The sequence below is a fragment of the Sarcophilus harrisii genome, chromosome 1 (genome assembly GCF_902635505.1).
Source record: "Sarcophilus harrisii chromosome 1, mSarHar1.11, whole genome shotgun sequence".
Taxonomy (NCBI): Eukaryota; Metazoa; Chordata; class Mammalia; order Dasyuromorphia; family Dasyuridae; genus Sarcophilus; species Sarcophilus harrisii.
The window spans coordinates 493,399,595-493,419,088 of NC_045426.1; the positions used below are offsets into that span (position 1 = coordinate 493,399,595).

General features: G+C 35.8%; 1 protein-coding gene and 1 non-coding gene across 2 annotated transcripts in view; one reads left to right on the top strand and one right to left on the bottom strand.

The window, feature by feature from the left end:
- Window positions 1–19,494, bottom strand: part of MIB1 (mindbomb E3 ubiquitin protein ligase 1) — a 154,412-nt gene that overhangs the window by 62,947 nt on the left and 71,971 nt on the right. Inside the window, exon 12 of the mRNA XM_023496210.2 lies at window positions 9,009–9,160. Within this exon, the coding sequence (XP_023351978.1) occupies window positions 9,009–9,160 (152 nt within the window). The remainder of the gene's footprint in view (window positions 1–9,008; window positions 9,161–19,494) is intronic.
- Window positions 1,576–1,725, top strand: MIR133A (microRNA mir-133a). The gene has a single exon (NR_105690.1). It is a non-coding gene; the product is annotated as a microRNA mir-133a (primary transcript).

The window sequence follows — 19,494 nt, forward strand, 5'->3', positions numbered from 1 at the left end:
CCCGATATGGCCAGTATATGAAACTGAACTGACTGACATCCAAAAGCACACTTGAGCAGCTGGATCTGCTAATTAGTTCCCATATAACTGATAAAAATAGAATCCCATTTTAAAGTTATCATCAGTGGTTAAGTCCAGGCAACCTGACACTTGCTATGTTTCTATCAGAATACAGGGTGTAAAGAATATATTTACATAAATATCTTCAGCAACATTATACTTAGCTACCAACAGATGCAGAGTCTACTTGACAAAAGTAGTCTGAACTAATGTTGACCTCTCCTCCCTTTGTTTCTTAACTCCCTCTGGTCAGACAAAAGAGAAACAACAAAAACTTTTGCTGAAGTGCTGTATGATTTCTCTAAACTAAGGCCCTCTTTTAGCCTTTTTTTTTTTTTTTGAGTCTTCAAATTCAAATAGTAATATTTCAGAAGACAAATTTTGATATTCTACCCCATGCCAAATCAAATCCAAATGAAAACCACGTTAGAAAATTTCTAAATTGTCACCACTATGCTAACATGAAGTAGTGAAATTCTACTTGTTCAAATGAATATAGCTTTATATTTTAAGACAATATTTCTGTAATACTGAGATTTCTTTGGTCAGGGTATTCTCTCCATCAAAACTAATCACAGTCTCTTGATTGTCAACCTAGTGTGAAGTCTCTCCAAAATTAGTTAGCTGGTTGTCAAATTACAGAGTTCAAAACTAGACCTGTATTCTATGCCTTAATTAGATCTCACCAGCATGGTAGGATCTGCCAAGATCTATTCCACACACCTTGCCTTGAAAAAATCCAGGATTACCTCTACATCAAATAAGGTAGCAGAGATTTTTGGTGAAAAATTACTTTTAACCAAAACTTCATTTTGCTTATCAGATGGGATTAAATAACTTGCATTCAAAATTAGTGTATCTGTACCAAAATAACAATATAATTAATTTAAGAGAATTAAATGATTATTTTTAAGATTAGCTAGCTGTCTGTGTAAGGTTAGCAATATTATATTAAGTGAAATCAAATGAAAAATACACTGGATTATATGGCAGTTCCTTTCACCCACATATGCTTAAGCAATACTTTTAAACATATGTATGATCTATTTATAAAGGGCAGAGGTACTTCTTCAAGCCACCCTCCTTCTTCCCCACCCCTTTTCAGCAAATTGTTACTAGTCAACAATTTAAGACTAAAAAAAGCAGTGGTGATAGTAAAGGTGTGATCTGTTGAAATCAAGAACAGTACTTATCCCAATTTCAAATATGCAGACATCAATTTTTATTGCTTAAGCAACCTATTCTACTGCCTAAAGATTTAAATTAAGGATAAGGTGTTATTATAAATGAAGTTATTTTCAAAATAATTAAGTTGTTCAAAAGATGGATTCAGTAATAGCAACAGTGTAACAATCCCCCCCCCCCAATTTCTATTTTTCTCCTGAACAAAAAGTATTCATTCAAACAACAGTCATTTTAAAAACAGAAGTCTTTCAACTAAAGTACACATCTATCTCGTTAATTACTAAATCTTACAGGAGTACAAGATTATAAAGATTACCAACAACAACAACAACAAAAAAAAAAACCCATAATTTTCAAATCAAACAGCTCTAAAGCATGACAATGCTTTGCTAAAGCTGGTAAAATGGAACCAAATCACCTATTCAATGGATTTGGTCCCCTTCAACCAGCTGTAGCTATGCATTGATTACTACAAGAAAGCAAAAACTTTTAATAAATAATATAATTAACAAAAACATATGTCATCCAATTTTCAACTTGTTTTAAGTTTTTCAAAAGATAGTTAAATACAGTATAGATAATAATTTGCTGTAATATTTGTGGATTTTATATTTTATGAAATTGTATTTAAATTATATTTCTGTTAATGCTTATTAAGAATGATTTTTATGGTAAATGTTTATTAAACATTTTATGAAAAATAAATGTTGACTGTTAAGTTTCTCAAATATAGCTTTTTACTTATTTATTTTGTGTTTCTTGACATTAAATTTATTTCCCTAAGATGGTAAATGGTAATGAAATAAAGGCATATTTCATAATAGAAAAACTAAACTTCTCTTCTACAACAGAGAAACCTGAAAATCTATATGCGCACTAAACCACTTAGCATTACACATACTTGAGTCCGAGACAAATTATATATTCCATAATCAAATTATATTGAGAAAAAAGGTTTTATTTCCTTAATGATCAGAATTGGAGCTATGATTTCACTGTTTTATAGAACTCTGGTAAGGAAATTCCCTTTTAACCGTTCAGGTTGGTGCATTCTGAGAGCAACTCAGTCTTAAAGGATGGCCTAGAGAAAGGATTAAACAAAGTGAACTTAGCCTACATAGCATTAATCTGAAGTTTCTGCCATTATTCATCTTCAGTTAAAATTCACCTTTATTAAAATTAGAGTGTGAGGAGAGGGGAAGGAAAAGAGGCACTTAAAAAGTACAGCATACCTAGCTAGGAATTATAGTAGACAAGAAAAAATAAAGGGCTAGGAATAATTTAGTTCTGGATTCTAACTCCAGATTGCCTCATATTAGCTTTATGACACAGGAAAAATTACTCACTCCCTGAGTCAATGTATCTTTAACCATTAAAAGAGGTTAGATTAATTCTAACACCCCTAAAATATTCTCATTAACTATTAAATGCAAATAATTTGCCAGATTTATTATTCCCCAAACTGATAGCTATACATTTCAGCCCTATTTCAAGACCTATTTTTAGGAATAAGCACAAATTTCTTTTTTTCCCCCAAATACAGTTTTGAAGACAATAATTTTAAACTTACCTATTTCATTAAACACATTTTACCAAAACAACAACAACAACAACAACAAAAAAAAACAATCAAAAAACAGAAAATTGTTTTTAGCTACATAACCCTCCCTAACAAAGTAGCAGAGACTCTCTAAGCACAACATACTATATCCTTCTCTAGGTAGCCAAAGGACTAAATTAAGAGTAGCAAACTATTTAAAGCTGGAAGGAAGGAAGGAAGGAATCTGAAAACTAGTAAATCTTTATTCAATAAGTCCTATCCAACTAAATCTCATTATCTCAGCTTCCCTTTGCTTAAAAGGACAATAGGCTATTAAGTTTCTTCCAAACCTTTTTGTTCATTCCTGCCAAGCCCACTTACCACCATACCACCCCACAACCCTGTTCAATAGTCTATGAAATCTTTTCCCTGGCACAAAGATACTTGATAAGCTCCATGTGTGATGGGGAAGGAAGGCTAAATAGAACTTTTCAGTCATTCACAAATCTTCCCCTTTCTTTTTACAAAAAAGACCTACAAGAAAACATTTATTAAGAAAGGGATAAATTCTATGTGCTCTTTAATCCATTCAACTTTGCTACTCCCTTGCCTATAAACATTCTAGGTAACAACTATTTAATAAATGGAAGCAAGTATTTCAAAGATTAATGAAAGCTAGTGAAAAGTAGGCAGCAAACAAATGCTCACATAACCCTTTCATTTGTCTATTCCCATCATTGTGTAGTAAAAGCTATGAGGAGGATATATGGGTAATCTGACACTAACCTCCATTTACAAAGGTCTCTTCAGGTGATAGCTGATGAAAACAGCCTGTGTGAATGTCATATCTACATGTTATACAACTCAGGATGCTTTGAATTAGATAAACAAACAGCAAAATCAATGTGTTCAAGGGCTCATATCCTAATGGCATATCTACACATAAAATAAAAGCAGGCATCAATCAAATAAGAATAGGATATAAACTTCACTTCCTTTCTCAAGTATTTTTCCAATGTTGGCTAAGCTGCTGCTACATCAAAAAGATATCAAACATCAGTAGAGTTCCTAGAAAGATAGACTACTTGAGAAAAGAAAAAAATATATAGCCATTAACAAAGACTCAAATTCTTACAGTTAAATAATTGTAAAAATAACAATATTACACTCTTTAGCAGATCCATTACCAGCAATAAAAAAAAAAAAAAAGTTAAATAAGAGGATGCCTATAAGTTTATTTGGCAATTCAGATAAGTCTTAATAGGTGTCTTTTGGTGACTAATAAATATTCTTGGATAAATTCCAATCTGACAAATGAAGAAACTACTGTTAACATCATTTATCATAAGTCCTAAAACACTTGATTTTTTTTTTTAAAAGGCAGGAGACTCTCTATATAAACAAACAGAATTTCTACAAATAGCTGATTAAAAATGAGGAAAGACATGAATAACTGACAGCATATTGCTTGCCTTCTCAATAGATGAAGGGGCTGGAGAGAGAGAATTTGGAACTCAAAACTTTTTTTTTTTTTAAATTTTGTTAAAAACTCTTTCATGACATAGTAAATAAAGAGGGGGCCTCAGAGTCAGAGATTCTGGATTCTTCTGATATATATTGCCAACATTTGATACTGGGCAAGTCACAACTTCTAAACAAGCCAGGAGACGCTCTAAAGTTTGGCAAGTCAGGTATCAATCCAAACTGGTAGAGTTGGTTTCCTCATCATTAGTTCCTTACATCAATGAAAATCACAGATTTGTTGTTTTTTTTTAAAGGTAATTTTCTAAATATTTTTTTATCCAAGGTTATAAATAGCTAAATGTAATTTCTGCCATATCTAGAATATTTTAAAATGCCAGCATATGAAGCAAATTTCTCAGTGCCTATCCAATTCAAAATTTCTATTTTCTTTCTCAAAGGAAATAAGGAATGAATTTGCAAAAATTTTATCTTACTAATTAAGAGGTAATAAGGTGATTACTTGCTAACTACTACATAGTAGAAAATGAAATAAACTTTGATCAATAAAACCTGAATCCAAATTCCACCTCAGACACTGAATAACCCATTTAATTTTTTCAGTTTAGTTTCTTCATTTGTAAAATGAGGATACACAACTGCCAGCATTATATCAGAAAACACATGTAAAACATTCTGCAAAACTCAAAACACTATACACGTGTGCTAGCCATTTTTAAAAAATTAGTTATTTTTAATACCTAAGGCCTGTCTGAATATAATCTATGGTAGGAATCAGAAAAACTAAGTCTCATTTGTCCCATAGTTTATTTCTCTATTACAGCACAGAAAGGTGATAATAATTTTTGCATTTTAAAATACAGTTTTATTGTATTTAAAGGTGGTAAATTTGGCCCTTGAGCTGAATGTAGTTTGTCTGATTCTATATTATCATTAAATATTTTATTTCTATATTAATATTGGAAATTTAAAAATTGATATCTTGCTAATCAAGTATTTTAGCTTGGGAAATAAACATTTTGCTTAAAGTGTAAGAAAACAAAATAGCATAAATTATAATAATCACAAAATCAGAAACAACATATTGATTAGGGAATGGCTACGCAAAAGTAATGGAAAACCACTGCAATAAATAACAAATAATGAATATGGAAAATTCAGAGAAGAACAGGAATAAAAGAAACTGACACAAAGCAAAATTAAGTAGATATTTTCTGGCATTTCCTATACTCAAAATACAGTTTTCCTAAAATGAAAAAATAAATCTTAAAAAATAGAAATAAATCTAAACATACAATAGACACAATAATTTTTTGTTGAATATATCAATCTGATCTTCTAAACTCTAAGTGACATGAACATATGCAATTATTTTCTCAAATTCGAAATAAATCAGTAATAGATTCTTCTTCCTACTCTGGCTTTATTCAATACTTGTTATTTTCGTGGTTCAGTAAGGTAACGAAATGGCAAAATATAAGACATGAAGTTTATATTTTATTAAAGATGTGCCAATTTAAGAAGCAAGCTTAGATTTAGAGCAGACAAATTTTCAAGATCAATCCATGATTCTTTTCCAACAACCCATTATTGTTTGAAGCAGACAGTATAAAAACTGTCTCTTCAAATGAAACACTGCCAAGTCCAGATAGTAGAGTCACCTTTACTTGTGTGGGCTTCAGATTTTTCATCTATAAAGTGACATCATTAGACCAGATAACCTCTATTGTCTTATGATCTATCATTTAGTAATTGCTGGGCTAAGTAAGAGCTGTATGCCTGAAAACCTTTAAAAATAAAACCTAATTAGGCAGAGGCAAAGGCTATAGAGGAAGTTACTATTTCTTCCTTTATAAACTGGAATGGGCTTAAAACTCTTGAGTCGATGCACTGAGGTCAGGACAGCCGAGCACTTAAGGCTAACTACCGATTGGACAATATTCGAGCTGGCTGTATGATTGGTGTATACAGAGAATTGTAAGAGGGATTAGGGGGTGGAGTAAGACTAGCCAGACTCACTTTGGCGGTATAAGAGGGAGAAGAAAGGTTGTAGAAATTCTGCTTCCATTCAATTCAATCCTACCTCCAGGAATAAAGACTAAGGACTTTTGCTTATCCTGACTCTGGCTGATTCTAAGGTATCCAGGGTGCTAATGCGGTCATCACAATAAATGATTCGGATTAAAAGAGCAGTCTTTTCTCTGTATTATATTACTCCTTACATTTATTAAGTGCTTACTAGACAACAAGCACTATGCTAAGCCATGGGGAAAAAAAAGAAGGGAAAAAAATAGTACCTTCTCTTAAGGAGCTCTCACAGTCTAAGAGAGAGCCAACCCGCAAGCAAACACAATTGGATGCAAATATGTTACACATAGGATAAATTGGGAATAATCTCAGATGGAAGGCCTTAAGATTTAGGAGTGCTTGGAAAGGCTTTTGGCAGAAGGAAGAACTTTGGCTGAGCCATTAAAGAAGTAAGGGAGGTGGAAATGGGGACAGGAAGAATTTGGGGCATAAGAGGACAACTATAATGAAAACTATCAAAATCAGGATATCTTTATATGGGCATGTACAACCAGGAGGACACTATTTCTTGGATCCCAGAATATATGAAGTGGAATAAGAAAGGTAGAAAGGGGCCAGATTATGAAAAACTTTGAAAGTCTAACACAGGATTTCATATTTGATAATGGAGGTTAATAAGGAGCTTCTAAAGTTTACTGAATAAGAAGGTAATATAGTCAGAATTCCATTTTAAGATCATCATTTTGAAAACTGAGTGTAAGATTTATTGGAGTAGGGAGGGAATCAAGGCAGGAAAAACAGCCAGTAGGCATTGAGGAAATGACCAGAATGATTTCCAGGACAGAGGTAAAAAGCAGGGGTAGACATATAGCAATATATATATATTCAAGGAACTCTAACAAGCTTTCTGAAATGGCATTTTACATCTGAGGAAACTCTCTGAAACCTAAGAAAACATGTCTCAGTGGTCTTAACATCTTTTACTATTGCATTTATTCAATAAAATAAAACTTAACCCAATTCCAAAAATTTGAAGCTTGCGTTAATTCAGGCTAGAGTCTCCTAAATTCAAATTTCTCAATTCAATAACTTTTTATCAAGAAATAGTTTAGACACTATTAGATACAAGAGACACAAAGATTAAACAAAAAAGTCTCTTTCCTCAAGGAGTCTTCATTCCACTGGGGAGTGGGGGAAATGACAATAGAAGGAATCTGGATCTTATCGAGGGATCTTGGGAGGGAAAAAACCGTCATCCTTACGGTGCTTCTTCGATTAATTTTTAAAATAATGATTTTTCCAGATACAGACACTAATCAAAAAGGAGGCAGCTTGGTAGTACAGCAGATCAAAGGCTAGATATTAAATCATTTAACTAGATTTGTGATCCTAGGCAAATTATCTAATTTGTTTCCTCATCTGTAAAACAGGGATGATAATGATAATAATAGCACCTACCTCCAAGGGTTGTTGTGAGGCTAAAATCAAGTAATATTTTTAAATCACTCTGCAGAGTATAAACCACTATATAAATGCAGAATGATAATGATGACAAGATGATAATAATGAAACTCATTCCAACTTCTATACTGTACACTGTATATAATTCTGTGTGTGTGTGTGTGTGTGTGTGTGTGTGTGTATGTGTAATATGTAACTGTATATAACAGATTTTTTTATTTTAAACATGAGACTACAATGACATGCTAATGAAAGTTTCTGGGCAGGCCAGTGCCATAGTAAAACATGTTTACCAGAAGATTTTGGCACCTATGTGCAAGGTAGATTAAAAAAAGGAAGAGACTGGAAGCAAAAAGATCAATTAGGATATTTTTATAATATTCCCTGAAAGATGTGAATAGGGCACAAAACAGAATGACAGCCTTATGAATGGGAAGGAGACAAATGTAGAAGATATGACAGAACCGAACTTAGCAAGATTTCATAACTAACTAAATAAGGATGACTCCAATGATTTGGGAGAATGAGAAAGTGGCAGCGACATTTATGGAAATAAGTAAATTTTTTGAAAAGAAGATGTTTATGATTTATTTAATATCTATCTGTTAATTTGGTACCATGAATAAAAAAAAAAAAAAAAAACCACAATCCAAAACCAGCTCCAACTACACTCATTTGTCTAATATTAGTCTTCATAAGAGATGTGAACTAGTAAATAAATATGAATTTCACTTTTCCTTTCTTGTAACCATTTTATTACAAGCTTATCTATCTAATGTAAATAGCACATATTCTCTGGAACATCTAAACAAAGTTCAAGATAAAAGGGCAATAAGTATTTAAATACCACTGACAAAAACTAGGCAGTTATCTAAAACTATAATAGCTACCATCAGAGTTGAGAAAATTCATTTCATGAAAACACAAATATCAAAAGATAATTTCAAGTAAACATTCTGTTCTAAATAAATACACTAAATATTTTTATAAAAAGGCTTTTTATGCTCTTAATTTGCTTCACAATAGCTGTTAGGATAACATCCAAAAGGAAAAGGTTACACACAGGAAACAAAATTATTAAGCATAATTATTATGAATGTTTGAATGATTATTTAACAAATAATCACCATTACCAAAATTTGAAGTGGACACTTTAAATAATCTATAGTCATTTTAACAGTAGCCATAACTTGGTAAATCAAAAATTTCAAGTATATATAATAACATAAAATATGTAATATTCCATATTTACCTGGGGTTTCCGCGTAATGCAGCATGGTGGAGAGCATTAAAACCATTGTTGTTTGTGATTGTAACATCTGCCCCAGCTTCTAGAAGGACTGCAAGGATATCATCACGTTTTTTACTTATTGCATCATGGAGGGGAGTATCACCTTCAGAATCCTTAACAGATAAATTTTTAAAAAAATGTTACAGGTCTATTTATAACTTTATATTTAATTTCACAGTATTTTAAACTAATAAAACAGCATTAAAAGATCATATTCCATCTGACATTAATGCAATATTTCACTGTATGTGAGGGTTTTTTTAGTTCCAGTAAACAGGTTATCTTACACAAATATCACTAGTTATCTGTCACTATCACTAGAGCTCAATAGTAAAACATGAGATGGAAAGTCTTCCCAAAACAATTAGTAATATGAAAATGGACCAACAATATTTCCCCTATCTATGATACCTTTAAAATCTCTTTCAAATTTGTACCTCTGGACCCGACTAGCACAGACCTAAATCCTCAGTAATCCACTTTTTATTAGTCTGTTGTTACTCCTAATAATAATTAACCTAAAGTCATCAAAAAGATGTCTTTTTCAACTACATATATATATGTATGTATGTGTGTGTGTGTGTGTGTGTGTATTCTAACTGCCAAGCTAAAAATAAATCATGTCCAAATTACTATAATACTCCTATAATCACTTCTCTCTTCCACAGACTATTAAAGAACAGAAACCATAGATCCAGAAATAGAAGGGACTTCAAAAACCATCTAGTTTAACACAGACATTTTAAAGATTAGGATACTGAAGCAAGGTGGGAAGTAAGAGAAGAAGAAAATTTGGGTGCTATTGATTTGCTAAGAGTCACTATCACTATCCTTATATATACACTAATATGTGTATATTATTCTGTCTGATACCCCAGATTCAGTATTCTGTCTACAGAACAAATGTTCTTACCACTATACTGTATACTCTCTTATTGTTGGACCCTGCCACATAAATTATGGCATCTCTGTCCTAATGGTGCATTTACCCATACTCAATTCAATGAATATTTATTAAGCTCCAATCACATGTTAAAACAATTTGAGACTCTAGGTACACAAAGATGAAAAGAAATATGATTCCTGGCTTAAAGAAGCTAATAATTTAATTTAAGGGCAAATAATATAGTCTACAAGCCAGAATATAAGTAAAAAAGAAATTAAAAAAGCATGGCATAAGAATTGCGCTATGTATATGGCAATGTTTGCCCCCCCTTAATTGTTTTGTATTTAAATTTAAAATAAATTTTTAAAATTTACCACCACCACCACTCCTTCCAAAAAAGCATGGCATGAACAGTAAGTGAGGAACTACTGACTGCTCTTAACTACAGGGTACAAGGAAGGCTTGGAGTTGGTACCTGAACTGAGTCTTGAAGGGAAAGAAGAATTTCAAAGGCAAGAGACTGGGGGAATAAAGGACAAAAATGTAGACAATGGCTTGCACAAATGTACAGATGATGGGATTTTTAAAGCTGGAATTGATGTTAAAAATTACTGAATCTGACCCTTTTGATTTTACTGGTGGGAAAGCTCAAGTAGATAATTACAGGGCTGAGTTTAGCTGAATGCAGAACAGATAGAGAGAAAAGACTGTTAGATCAAGCCAGATTACAAAGGAACAAAGTTTTTCAATTCAATTCAATTCAAATGAAATCGAGCCACTCATTATTATAAGAGTCTAGTAGTATAGAACACTGTTAAACAACAGGATTCCAAAAATATACCCAAAATAGTCCCTACTCTTAAGCAGCTATTAGGAGGATATAATATGTACAAAAATAAATTCAAAATATTTTAAGGTGGGAGATAACATCAAACAACAAGAGAATCAAGGACAGCTTCATGTAAGAAGCCTGAGCCTCCGGAAGCAGAGAGTAGAATAGAGGGGAAGAAATTAGAAGCAAGTTATTCTTATGGTACAGACAAAAGGTGATCATTAAAAATAGAAGACATATAAAACACAGAAATATGGAAGCAGAATTGACAAGATTAAACAAATGACTGGTTGGAGGAGATGTGGAAAGACTGGAACACTAATATATTGATGGTGAAGCTGTGAAATGATCCAACCATTCTTAAGAGTAATTTCGATCTATGTCTAAAGAGCTATCAAACTCTGAATATCTTGTGATCCAACAGTCTCATTACTGGGTCTATATCCCAAAGAGATCATAAAAAAGGGAAAGGGACCCATATATGCAGAAATGTTTGCAGCAGCTCTTTTTGTAGTGGCATGAAACTGGAAATTGAATATATGCCCCTTAGTTGGAGAATAGAAGAATAAATTATGGTAAATGAAAGTAATGGTATACTATTGGTCTATAAGGAATGATAAACAGAATGATTTCAAAAAAGTCTGGAAAGATATGAAATAATGTTCAGTGAAGTGATTAGAACTAGGGGAATATTGTATATAGTAACAACAAAATTATGTGATGATTAACTGAGATGGCCTTGGCTCTTCCCAACAATGTAGTGAATTCAAAGCAATTCCAATACACTTGGAGAGGGAAAATGCCACATCCAAAAAGAGAACTATAGAGACTGAATGTGGATCGAAGCATAAAATTTTCATCTTTTTGTTTGTTTTCTTTCTTGTAGTGCTTTTTTTCTTTTGGTCTGATTTTTCTTGGACAACATAACAAATACGGAAATAAGTTTAAAAGAATTGCTTGCTATCTTGAGGAGAGGGGAGGTAGCAGAAGGAAGAAGTAAAATTTGTAACAGAAAATTTTATAAAAATGAATGTTCAAAATTATCTTTACATATATTGGGGAAAATAAAATACTATTAAAAAAACCAATGACTGGATACAGAAATTATGGGAAAAACAAGCCATCAAGGATGACTCCAGAAGTTAGAAACACCCCAAATGTGAGATGCTATTAGGACATTTGAGTAGAAGTGTTTTGTATGTAGTTAGTTAGTGATAAAGCATTAAAATCCGATAAAAAAAAGATTTAAGTTTGGAAATATGAGGGCAGAGAGTCACCTGGATAGAGGTGATAATTGACAATGATCATAACTGTGAATTAGAAAAACTACTTTGCCAGAAGCATGAAAAAATATACCATAGGGGATTATCAAACTGATTATAGAAAGATCAATTCACAAGCTATGAAAGTAGTCAAGATGAGAGTACTAAAAGTGTAAAACAAGGAAGATGGGAAAGAAAGGACAAAAATAAGATAAGGTGGAAGAAAAATCTCTACACTTAGCAAATGATAGAGTACAGAGACAGAAAAAAGATGAACAATGCTTAAAAGAAATGAGTTGAACCTGATCATTGTATCTTTTTTCCTATAAATTTATCTTCTTGTTCCTGGCTCTCTGCTAAATTCTTTTAGAATTTAGCCACTTTAATTGGCATTACAATTATAATAAACTTTGCCCCTTGATTTAGGAAAAAAATAAGCTGACCTAGATGACTGGGAAATGGTTATGTCATCAATAGGAATACAGAAGTTAATCAGGGCACTGCAGAAGACAATGAGTAGGGCCTAGAATTTAAATGAACAGAAATGAGGATAGATAAAACCTAGGAAATGTTTTTAATCATCCTGAAGAATTGAAATTACAAATAACCCAAATGTAGATAGAAAACAATGATGGTTTAATTAGACTATAGCATGTTGTTCCCAAGAATGACCAAGTAAAATATATGGCACAAAAAACAATCATTGAGAATATGACTATAGGGTTTGCCTTGGAGCCAACATGACATTGTGGATTACTTGAGGTTTCACAACTGTGTTTAGAGAAAACCCGCTCCTTCTGCTCCTTCTCCTTCTCAAAGTAGCCATGATATTAAGGAGGAAGACAATGAAGAGATTAATGACCATATCCCCACAGGGCATGGAGACTTAAGTGAGCAAGGGTGTGGTGACTTTCCACCTCAGGAGGGAGCTTCAGCCCCACCTCAGGAGGGAGCTTCAGCCCCACCTCAGGAGCAAGTGATTGACTCTTCTCCACCAACTCCACCCTCCGGGATGGAGGGAGGAGAGGCTGTGACAGCACCAATTATGAGCAGACTGCAAGAGGGCTTAATGAAGGCCAAAGAAAAGGGTGTGGACATCCGGGAGCTCCGGCCACTTATCTTTCCTGTAATTTCCCAGTTTAATGCCTCCTGTCAACAAAGTCAAAGATATGCCCCTTTTAACATAGAAATCATTAAGGACCTGAAAAAGGCTTGCACTCTTTATGGGGCTACATCAGCTTATGTTAAGATGCTATTACAGAATTTGGCTTTTGAAATCTTGACTCCTGATGACTGGATATCTATAGCAAGGGTATGCCTAGAACCTGGACAAAATTACATGTGGCTTTCTGAATATAGTGAGCTCTGTAGGATACAAGCCCAACAAAATAGTCAAAATGCTGTTCATGCTGTGATCACCTATGACCTACTAACAGGTATAGGTCCCTATGCAGACGTCACAGCACAGATTAATTATCCAGTAGCAGCAGCATATGAGCAAATTGCTGCTAATGCTATCAAAGCGTGGACTTCGATTCACAATAAAAATGACAAAGGTGAGGCCTTCACAAAAATAACACAAGGGCCAGATGAACCCTTTGCTGACTTTATGGGACGTTTGCAGACTGCTATCACAAGAACTAATGGGGAAAATTCATCAACAGATGTTTTAATAAGGCAACTTGCTAAGGAAAATGCTAATGAGGTGTGCAGAAGGATTATACTAGGACTACACAAGGATGTCCATAAGACGCTGTGCCACAGTGGGCACAAATGCCTTTTATAGCCAGACTATGATGCAGATTTCCCAAGATCCCAACATGGGTAGACAGGGTCCCTTCAGACAAGGGACTTCTAGAGAGACACATCAATGCTTTCAGTGTGGTAAAGTAGGGCATCTGAAAGCTCAATGTTGGTATAGAGGCAGAGTGAGAGGACAGGGTGGGAGAACAAGACCCAGCACCCCATGTCCAAAATGCAACAGAGGCTTCCATTGGGCCTCAGAATGTAGACAGGTTCAGGGAAACGGGATGAGGGGCCCAGCCCCAGGGCCCCAGGCAAAAAACACTTGGGGCATGATGGCAGCCAATGGTGCACCCAGAGAGTGCCTAGACGGCCAATACCCCAATATGACCAATCAGCCAGGAAGCCATATGATGGCAGAAAGGGATTACACAATCAATCAGCCAGGAAGCAACCTGATGGGAGAAAGGGATTACAATTAGGAGAATAGAGTTGTATGCAGCTGAGACAACTGAGATACCCCTGGAGAGGTGAAATCTGTTCCTCTCCAGCCTATGGATCCCTTTGCCTCCAGGCACAGTAGGCTTTGACCATTTTACCTCCTGAGAGTACTGCACAAAACAGTGTCCATCCACATACTGATGTGGGAAACTGGGGAATGTGTAGATAATATCCCAGTCACCAATACAGGCAGACAATGTGACTTATCACCCAGGAGAAATAGTAGCATCAGGTTTACTCATACAGAATCCTAATAAGCAGCCTGGTGATAGTCACCTAGATTCTGATTCCAGATCACAAAATCCAGTAATTTACTGGACAGCAGCTGTAACGAATGACTGACCTATGCTCACAATCTATATAAATGGCCTTCCATTGGAAGGATTGGTAGACACTGGTGCAGATCGGACAGTCATTAGAGGTGCCAGCTGGCCCAGTCACTGGCCAAAGATTAAAGCAGACACCTACATGTCTGGTATAGGAGGATCAATAGCAGCTGAAGTTAGTGCTGCCCCTATGAGATGGACTTTTGAAGGCAAAACAGGAGTTTTACTCCTTTATAGTAGAAAAAATCCCCATCAATCTGTGGGGAAGAGACGTTTTACAGCAATTAGGGTTAAAAATGAGTACTTGGGTTTTTTAAGCAGGGCTGCTGTTGAAGGCCTGCCAACACTTTCACCTGTTCCTATCCAATGGAAAACTGATACACCAGTGTGGATAGAGCAGTGGCCCTTAAGTAAAGATAAAATTCAGGCCTTATTAGATATAGTACAAGAGCAGCTTGACCAAGGACACTTAAACCTTCTTAAGTCCTTGGAATTCCCCAGTGTTTGTTGTGAAAAAGAAATCTGGAAAATGGAGGATGTTAACGGATTTAAGAAAAGTGAATGAACAGATGGAAACTATGGGAACTCTTCAGCCTGGACTTTTATCTCCTACTCAGTTGCCTAGAGAATGGCCTCTTTGGGTCATAGATATTAAGGATTGTTTCTATTCTATCCCTCTGGATAAGAAGGATATGAAAAGATTTGCCTTTTCAGTACCCAGCATTAACTTAGCTGAGCCTTATAAAAGATATGAATGGACAGTTTTGCCACAGGGAATGAAAAACAGCCCTACTATGTGTCAAATGTATGTTGCTGCTGCTCTTGCTCCAGTAAGAAAAGCATTCTCAAAAGTTATGCTATTATATTACATGGATGACATTTTGGGATGTGCACCTAAGGAACAAATGTTAGAGGCATGTCTACAAAAGACCACAGAAACACTAAGGAATTACAAATTATACATAGCACCAGAAAAAATTCAAAGACATGCTCCTTTTCAATATTTAGGATATGAAGTATACTCTAAGGTGCTTACAGTTCAAAAATTGTCCTTAAGAATAGAGAAGCTAAACACATTGAATGATTTTCAGAAATTGATAGGAGATATCCAATGGATGTGACCAGTGTTAGGCTTGAGTACCTATCAGTTACAACTGTTATATGACATTTTAAGGGGAGACAGTGCTTTAAACTCACCACACCAGCTTACAAAAGAAGCTCAAGAGGCTTTGAGAAAAGTTGAACTGGCTTTATCCAATGTGGTTGAAAGAGTCACTCAAAACCCTTGGAGATATCAGTTTTGCCACACATAAGAGGCACCTACAGCAGTCCTTCATCAAGGACACAGTGTGATAGAGTGGGTGAACCTCCTGCTCAACCAGAACAAAGCCTTACTCCTACCCAGTGCTTGTGGCTAGAATTTTATTAAAGGCCACTAAGCTGAGCAAGTACAATTATCTGGGACAAGACCTGACAAGATATACACCTTTTATACCAATACACAAATTAATGTGTGTTGTGAGGCCATCCCAGAGTGGCAAATTTTATTAGCCATGGCTCCAAATTTTTTACATGGGTCTCCATTAAAGATAACTAGATTATTACATAACTGGAGATGGATTCTTGAAGAAAAAGTTTCTAAAGCTCCTCTTAAAGGACCAACTATCTTCACGGATGCATCCAAACATAATATTTGTGCTGTGTACTCTCATGATCTAACCATAAAGAGAGTAGTCAGAACTCCTTTTCAGTCCACTCAGCAGAATGAATTGAAAGCGATCATTCTAGCTCTTACTTATTATCCAGGAGACATAAATATAATATCTGATTCGGCCTATTCAGTAGGTGTGGTACAAAGAATTGCCACAACCCAAATAAAATTTGCAGCCTCTAATATATATCAGCTCTTTAAGAAACTTCAAGAACAAGTGAGAATGCATCCAGGTAAGATCTATATATTACATGTCCATTCTCATAGTGGACTTCCAGGTCCCATATTTGATGGCAATTCAAAGGCAGATAGCCTTCTAACTATGTTGGTCAATACCTTTGTTCCAAGAAGCCAGGCATCTCATTCTAAATATCATCAGGCTGCTCGAGCTTACGTTTAATTTGGAATAACAAGAGAGGAAGCTAGGAGCATAGTAAAAAGCCTGTACGCTTGCCTTCCTTTCCATGCTCCTACACTGCCTCCAGGAAGAACCCTCGTGGTTTGAGACCCAATGAAATCTGGCAAATAGATGTGACCCATTATAAATCTTTTGGTCGTCTGTCTTTCATCCGTTGCTAGTAGACACCTTTTCGGATTCACTTTTGCAATACCAGCAGCAAAAGAGACAGCCCGAGTGGTCACTGAATTCCTCATACAAAGCATTTGCCACTATGAGTGTGCCACAAGCAATAAAAACAGACAATGGTCCTGCTTATACTTCAAAACATTTTGCACACTTTTGTGCACAGTATAAGATTTTACACACCACTGGCATACCTTTCAATCCTCAAGGACAGGCAATAGTAGAGAGGAGAAACAGAGATTTTAAGATGCTCCTCCAAAAACAAAAGAAAGGGGGAGCCACAGGTAACCCTAGAGAACTTCTAAATCTAGCTCTTTATACTATTAACTTCTTGATTTTTGACAAAGATGCACTGGCTCCGGTAGACAGGTTTTATAACCACGGAAGGAGCAATGTCAGTGCAAGCAGCTCCACTATCTTTAGATAATCGCCAGGTGATGTGGAGAGACCCAGAAAGTGGTGAATGAGAAAGGACCAGATAGGCTAACTGCTTTGGGAGAGGGTTTGCTTGTATCTCTACAGGTGGAGAAGGAATCAGATGGGTACCAAGACCGATTCGCCTTGTCCATTGCAGAGAGACAGAGCAGACCCTTGAAACAAAGGAGACGACCAAAAATATCGGTGGTTCTGTTGCTGATTGTGCTCACCATTGAAAAGAGTGTGGCAGTTATGGCATTTGACTCATAGACATCAAAGATTGTTGGACTTCAAAACCCTCAGGTTTGGATTCTCTGAGACATAGGACTTGAAAACCCTCAGGAATCATTGGATTCTCTGAGACATAGGACTCGAAAACCCTCAGGAATCATTGGATTCTCTGAGCCATAGGACTTGAAAATCCTCAGGAATCATTGGATTCTCTGAGACATAGGAGGACTTGAAAATCCTCAGGAATCATTGGATTCTCTGAGACATAGGACTTGAAAACTCTCAGGAATCATTGGATTCTCTGAGAAATGATAAGACTGTTACAGGACTTCAAAATCTGCTGGAATCATTGGATTCCCTAACACATAAAAGACTTTTGCAGGACTTCAAAACTCAGGGGATCATTGGATTCCCTGACATGTGAAACAATGGACAATAGATTGGTTTTGGACTATCTCTTGGCTGCTGAAGAAGGTGTATGTGTGACTGTTGTTTACATACCCACCTTCTAGGACTTCTGGTGATCTTTTCCAACATCATGTTGATTTATATTGTTTGCTATTCTGCTACTTGCATGTACAATTCATGTTTGTTACACCACATTGAGCCTGCACTGACTGTGGGGAGAGTCATCCCTAATAGCCTCTGCATTATTGCTATGTGCTTGTGTAATACCTCCCATGCTGATGGGTTTGTGCATAATAAGACCCTTCAGCCCAGAAAGCCGCTAGCAACCCCCACTTCCCTTTGGTGCTTTTCATCTCCCTTCCTGAGATGTCAGGTAGGGCGTGATCATCTCCTTTTAGTGCTTTCACGCCTTTCTGAGAAGTCAGGAGGCTGTGATCACCTCCTTTCGGTGCTTTCACCTCCTTCCCTGAGAAGTTAGGGAGGGTGTGATCACCTCCCCTTGGGGGCTCTGACCTCCCTGAGGAGTCAGGGATGGCATGACCACCTGTGTTCTAAAATAAAAGAAAGCGGGAGATGTAATGGGCTGAGGTTTGAGTTGATGCACTGAGGTCCCAAGTACATGAGGCTAAATAGTAATTGGGCTATACTCTATTAATATACATGATTGGATAAAGAATGATCCCTGCCCACTCTCCTTGCAAGTCCTGATGTGTTTGATGTGTTGTATAGGAAATGACGATTTTGGTGGGTGGAGGCAGAGAGAGAGACAGGAAGAGAAGCTGGGAGAGATTGGGCCTGAGTTCCATATTCCTAGCTGCTGGTCATGTGGCTGTGGGTCTAGCTAGCTTCTTGACTCAGCTACACACATTGCTATCGCCGATTCTCTTCCACCTCTGATCCTTCTTCACTGAGAATAAAGACTGATGATTTTCCCCTAACCTGAATTCCTGACTCCTGCTGATTTAAAAATACGCGATCTTCATATGTTATTATTTGTATTTTATTGATATAGAAAGTTCTCAGATATTTCTTCAGTCTTGGCTGCTTAGTGCAGAAGCAAAAGGAAGTTCAGAATTGGAGTATGGGAACATGTTTTTCTGTGTATGAGAAAAGTCAAATATATTTGTCTATATGCAGATAAGTGCATATGAGCAGAATCCAGAGAAGCTGCAAAGCCACAGACCCTACCATTTATTTTTCTTTGAATTCATGAACATACTGTCTTTTCTAATGACCCTGAGGAGGGATGTAGAAGGAGTAGTTTCCAGAGTCAATGTAGTCTGTCCTAATCTAGCAGCCAGACAACTACTCCTACTTAAATTCCACAACTGCAATTTAAGAAGTCCATCTCTCTGATCCTTGAATGTGCTTCTTCCATCCCATTTGGACAAATGGGTAAAATAGTGAATGAAGTCTACTGGGAAAGTTCTAGGTCAGCTGTCTGTGAAAAGTACATGCATTCTCTCATAGCTAAATTCATAGGATAAGAATTTACTAAAGAGTTGATGGAAGTGCATGTGCCTTCAAATAACTTTCAAAGACTATTA